Source organism: Trichechus manatus, unplaced genomic scaffold (genome assembly GCF_000243295.1).
Source record: "Trichechus manatus latirostris isolate Lorelei unplaced genomic scaffold, TriManLat1.0 scaffold00008, whole genome shotgun sequence".
NCBI lineage: Eukaryota > Metazoa > Chordata > Mammalia > Sirenia > Trichechidae > Trichechus > Trichechus manatus.
The window spans coordinates 31,960,387-31,966,591 of NW_004443944.1; the positions used below are offsets into that span (position 1 = coordinate 31,960,387).

The 6,205-nt window shown below is 48.8% G+C and overlaps 1 protein-coding gene across 1 annotated transcript in view; it reads right to left on the bottom strand.

The window, feature by feature from the left end:
* TTLL9 (tubulin tyrosine ligase like 9) overlaps positions 1–6,205 on the bottom strand; it is a 52,895-nt gene that overhangs the window by 19,098 nt on the left and 27,592 nt on the right. The window contains exons 9-10 of the mRNA XM_004370592.1: positions 4,245–4,285; positions 3,253–3,340 (exon numbers count right to left, since the gene is read on the bottom strand). Of these exons, the coding sequence (XP_004370649.1) occupies positions 3,253–3,340; positions 4,245–4,285 (129 nt within the window). The remainder of the gene's footprint in view (positions 1–3,252; positions 3,341–4,244; positions 4,286–6,205) is intronic.

Consider the following 6,205-nt stretch of genomic DNA (forward strand, 5'->3'; position numbering starts at 1 on the left):
AAAGAGTAAAAAGACAACCTATAGACTGGGAAAAAAATTTTGGCTACGACAAAGCCGATCAGCTTCCCATCTCTAAAATCTACAAGATACTGCAAAACCTCAACATCAAAAAGACAAATAACCCAACTGAAAAATGGGCAAAGGGTATGAACAGACACTTCACCAAAGAAGATATTCAGGCGGCTAACAGACACAGAAAGAAATGCTCACTATCATTAGCCATTAGAGAAATGCAGATCAAAACTACCATGAGATATCATCTCACCCCAACAAGGCTAGCATTAATCCAAAAAACACAAAACAATAAATTCTGGAGAGGTTGTGGAGAGACTGGAACACTTATACACTGTTGGTGGGAATGTAGAATGGTACAACCACTTTGGAAATCGATTTGGCGCTTCCTTAAAAAGCTAGAAATAGAAGTACCATACGATCCAGCTATTCCGCTCCTTGGAATATATCCTAGAGAAATAAGAGCTGTCACATGAATAGATATATACACACCCATGTTCATTGCAGCACTGTTCACAATAGTAAAAGATGCCCATCAACGGACGAATGAATAAAAAAATTATGGTATATCCACACAATGGAATACTACGCAATGATAAAGAACAACAGCGAAGCTGTGAAACATCTTATTAACATGGAGGAAGCTGGAGGTCATTATGCTGAGTGAATTTAGTCAATCACAGAAGGACAAATATCGTATAAGACCACTATTAAAAGAACTCAAGAAAAAGTTTAAACACAGAAGAAAACATTCTTTGATGGTCACGAGGGTGGTGAGGGAGGGTGAGGGTTATTTACTAAGTAGATAGTAGATAAGAATTATCTTAGGTGAAGGGAAGGACAGCACACACTACAGGGGAAGTCAGCACAACTGGACTACACCAAAGCTATTAAGTTCCCTGAATATAGTCAAACACTTTGAGGGACAGAGTAGCAGGGGCAGGGGTCTAGGGACCATGCTTTCAGGGGACTTCTAGGTCAATTGGCATAACAAAGCTTATTAAGAAAATGTTCTGCATCCTACTTTGGTGAGTGGCATCTGGGGTCTTAGAAGCTTGCAAGCAGCCATCTAAGATGCATCAATTGGTCCCAACCACTTGAAGTAAAGGAGAATGAAGAACACCAAAGACACAAGGAAAGTAGTAGACCAAGAGACAGAAAGGGCCACATAAACCAGAGACTTCATCAGCCTGAGACCAGAAGAACTAGATGGTGCCCGGTTACCACCAATGACTGCCCTGACAAGGAACACAACAGAGAGTCCCTGATGGAGCAGGAGAAAGGTGGGGTGCAGAACTCAAATTCTAGTAAGAAGACCAGACTTAATGGTCTGACTGAGACTGGAGGAACCCCAGAAAGCATGGCCCCTGGATTCTCTATCAGCCCAGAACTAACACCATTTCCGAGGCCAACTCTTCAGACAGGGATTGGACTGGACTGTGGGACACAAAGTGATACTCGTGAGGAGTGTGCCTCTTAGCTCAAGTAGATACGAGAGAATAAATGTGCAGCTTCTGTCTGGAGGTGAGATGGGAAGGCAGAGAGGGTTAGGAGCTGGCTGAATGGACATGGGGAATCAGGGGTGGAAAGAAGGAGTGTGCTGTCACAGTATGGGGAAAGCAATTAGGGTCACATAACAATGTATGTATAAATTTTTGTATTGGGGAAAAAAAAAACCACCAAACAATAGTTTAGCTTAACTAGTAAAGAATGTCTGCCTTGAACATTGTGTTCTTTTAAGATCTATCTATATGGGATCAAACTGACAACAGCAACTGGAAAGATTAGATAGGAAACAGCGGTCAGTGAGTTTATGTTAAAGGGGGAGGAACATCTCAGAAAAGGAGGGTGAGAATGGGTGCACGTCCTGAAGACAGTAAGCAATGTCACTGAGTTGTACCTGTAGAAACTATTGAACTGGTGTATGTTCTACTATGTATATTCTCAACAGCAACAACAAAAGTAAAATAAATTATATATAAAAAAAAAAAACTTAGCAGAGCCTAACCCCATTCGAGAGGGTAGTGGTGGTTCAGTGGTAGAATTCTCAGGAAGCGGGAGACCGAGTTTGATTCCCAACCAATGTACCTCAAGCACAGCCACCACTTGTCTGTCACTGGACACTTATGTGTTGCTATGATGCTGAACAGGTTTCAGCAGAGCGTCCAGACTTAGATGGACTAGGAAGAAAGGCCTGGCGATTTACTTCCAAAAATCAGCCAATGGAAACTCTATGGGTCACAACGGTCCGATACAGTCGTGCACGGAGTCATCATGAGTCGGGGGCCGACTCCGTGGCAGCTAACAACAATAACAACCCCCATCCGGCATGCGGGCAATGCAAATGCATTACCTTAAGCAGATACTACACAAAAGGATGAAATTAAGGCCAAGAGATGTGAACTGGCTAAAAATATTAGCTGGATTTCTCGAGCCAGAAGCTTGGCAACATCATCCTCCATTTCTCTCTACCCCACAGGCAGGTATCCAGTCTTGCCAATTTATCTCCTAAATGTTTCTGGATTCTCTCCTCCTTTTCTTCTGATGCCCAGCCTCAAAAATCTTAAAAAAAAAAAAAAAAAATTTTTTTTTTTACATTTCTGTTTTGACCAGACAGTGCATTTACATAGCTCCCTCTCACCCATCTCCAGCCATCCAGTTCTCCTCCCAAAGTCCACCTCTTTTTCCAGTCTCTTGTGTGTCTTTTCAGAGATGTTTGTGCACAGGTGAGCAAAGGAGGCTGTAAGACACCAGCTTGTGTCTGAGCCACCTCTGTGTCCACAGAGCAGAAGTCTTGGCAGACCTACTGGTGTTGAGCACATTTGGCTGCAAGAGTGGAATGAATGAATACATCAGTGAGTGAATGAATGAGTAAATTTATGAATAGTCAAGAAAAATGCACCTAAAGGATCAAACATTCCCCAAAGAAGCTAAACTGTCCAATCCTGTGTGAGTAACTGTGAATCTTAGGTACGCACCAAAGCGATCAAGTGAAGCGGTTTGGGTGAGTTGCTCTGAGCAGAGCTGGGCTGCTCCCCACGGCTCCCTGGAGGATCCCCTGCCCCACCAGACTATAAGCCCCCCACCCCAGGAAGGGACCAGGCCTGTCTTGGTCATGCTGTATCCCCAGTGCCCAGGCCGGAGCTTGGCACACAGCAGGCAGTCAGCAAACATTGGTGGAAGGAATGCATCTGCTTGGGGCTGGCCAGGGTGAGTGGAGGATGTGGGAGTCCAGGATACACTGGTCGTCAATGCTGTTCAGCGTGAAGCGGGTGTTGGAGAATCGAGCGAAGCCATCCCGGTAGAGCCAGGCCCGCAGCGGGATGTACTGCGCAGAGGCAGAGGTGGGATAGAGAGAAGGAAAGGAAAGGAAATGTGTATGCGCATGTCACACCTAGCTTTCTGCACCATTTCCACCTGCAATGCCCTTCCTTCTTCCCCACACCAGCCTTCAGGAATCTGCTCCACCATCAGCCTCTTTTGATCCCACCCCTCCCTCCCTGGTGCGGGGTGGGGGTGCAGAAGGGAATGAAATTAATGAGCTTCTGCTGTGCTCCACCCCCACGAATGACAGCCCACAGCTCAGGGTGTGCGTCCATATTCCCCACCAGACAGCAGGCTCCAGGGGGACGGGCACCCTTGCATCCTTGTGCCTAGCACCGAGGGAGGGTTTAAATGTGTGTTGAATGAATGCATGAGTAGAAGGAGTATAGTTAGGAGTGTAGGCTCTGAGACCAGGCTGCCTGGGATGGAATTGCAGCTCTGCCACTCACCAGCTGTGTGACCCTTGGATAGGCCACTCAGCTCCTCCGTACCTGTTTCCTCGTCTGTAAAATGAGGGTAATAATAGAACCTACCTCACTAGGTTCTTAGGAGGATTGCATGAGATAAAAATCACTAATAACCAGGGCCTACTGGTATGTAGTAGGTGCTCAATGAATGCTAGAATGTGGTTACCAGAATGCCTGAATGGATAAAGAGGGCAGGTGGGGGGCAAATCTAGATGCCGGGGCATCTAGATGATAAAACTTGCATACCTCTGCCCATCCCCACCCTGTCCCACCACCCAGTCCCCACTGTCCCCAGATGCCCCCAGGGCTCTCCCAGGTAGACATGAAGTCAGACAAGCTCCCAATGCCAAAGTGTCCCCAGATGGGCTCTGCTCCGTGCCGCCAACCCAGCTTCCCTTGCCCACCCACCCTGCTGTGGGAGAGTCCTGCTGAGTAACTCACCGAAATCACCAGCACATAGACGCGCAGGTCAAACTTGCGGCCTGCCAGGCAAGGAGAGAGTTCATCCACGTAACCAATACGTACTGAGTGCCTCCTGCGAGCCAGGCACATGCTAGGTTTGGGGCTGCAGCAGTGGAGAAAACAGACCCAATCCCTGGCCTTTGTGGGCTCGTAGTGAGACCCCACAGTACAAGAGACAACGACGGGGGTAGTGGGGTGAGGACGGGACACGGAGAGGGTCAGTGTTGGGGAACGGCATGAGACAGAGAGGTCAAGGAAGGCCTCGGGGAGAAGTGGCGTCTGGCCTGAGATGTTGAGGACGAGAAGGAGCTGGCCTCGCTGAGAGTGGGTCAGGGTCTTGGGGGCAAGAGGCGTGCAGGACAGAGGCCAGAGGTGGGCAGAGCCTGGCAAGAGCAGAGTGGAAGGAGACACAGTCAGAGAGGCCAGTGGGGCCAGATCATGTACAGTCTTTAGATTTTGTTCTTCAAATGGAGGGAAGCCCCTGAGGGTGAACGGTCCCTCCAGCTGCTGTGTTGGGAGTGGAGTGGGCAGCAGGGCAGCAGGAAGGGACCTGTAGGGGATGACGCTGTGTCCAGGACAGTGAGGACAGTGGCTGGGATCGGGGTGGAGGTGGAGAGAGGTGGCCTGGCAGATGCAAGAGCCGCTGGGAGCTTGATGAAAAAGCGGGCATGGGAGGAGAGAGGGATGCACCCAGAATGGTACCCAGCTCCTGGCGTAACAGCCAGGTGGTAGAGGGGTCATGTCCCAGATGGGGAGCTGAGGGAGGAGCCAGATGGGGGCACATGGGTTGAATTTTGGGTCTGTTGGGCTTGAGTCGCTGGGAGATGCCCCAGAGGAGATGTTACAGGCTATGGACATCAGGGCCTGGGGTTCAGGGTCAGTGTCTTGGCTAGGACAAAAAGCTGGCATTCGGGTGCTGGTTACAGCCACAAGGCAGAATGGAGTCAGTGGGGGAGGGAGGTGGGAGAGGAGAAGAGGTCTCAGGACTGTGCCCTGGGAAAGGCCATTGCTGGAGGAGACAGAGGAGGCCAGTGGCATTGACCCAGTTGCAGTGATGCCCCTTCCTAACACCTCGTCTCTTTCAGACAAGACCTTCTGGAATCGTGCCCCTTCATACACACTGCCTGTTATGGATTGAATTGTGTCCCCCCAAAATGTGTGTCAACTTGGCTAGGCTATGATTTCCAGTATTGTGTGGTTGTCCTCCATTTTGTGATGTGTTGTAAATCCTAACCTCTTCCTGTGGTTAAGGTCCCATTTGTGAATTGGTTATGTTTATTATATTAATGAGGCGGGATAGGTTATGCTAATGAGGATTAGGTTATGTTTGTTATGTTAATGAGACAAGATTAGGGTGTATCTTGAGTCCACCTCTTCTGAGATATAAAAGAGATTAAACAAGCAAGCTAAAGAGTAGAGATGGAGGAAGAGAGATGCCAAGCCACATGAAGATCGCCCAGGAGCAGAAGCTCAGAAGAGACAAGGACCTTCTTCCAGAGCTAACAGAGAGAAAAACTTCTCCTAGAGCCGTCATCCTAAATACGGACACCTAGCCTCCTAAACTATGACAGAATAAATTTGTTAAGCCACCCACATGTGGTATTTCTGTCACAGCAGCAGTAGATAACTAAGATACTGCCTGACAGGTTTGTATCCCACAGACGCTGTGTGGCGAGAGTGGATGCGGAGTTGGCCCCGCTTCAGGGAGGAGGCGCAGTCCCACCTCAGGGCTTTGCCCTTGAGGTTCCCTCTGCCTGTATGGTTCTCTCTCCAAATCTACCCACAGGGGGCTCCTAGTTGTCACTGGGGTCTCAGCTCACATGTTGCCTCCTCCAAGAGGCCTTCCCTGACCACCAAGTCACTTTCTGTCCATCACCCTGCTTGGGTGACTTCATAACATGCACACTGTGTGAAGTGCTGACTTCGTAACGCGCACACTG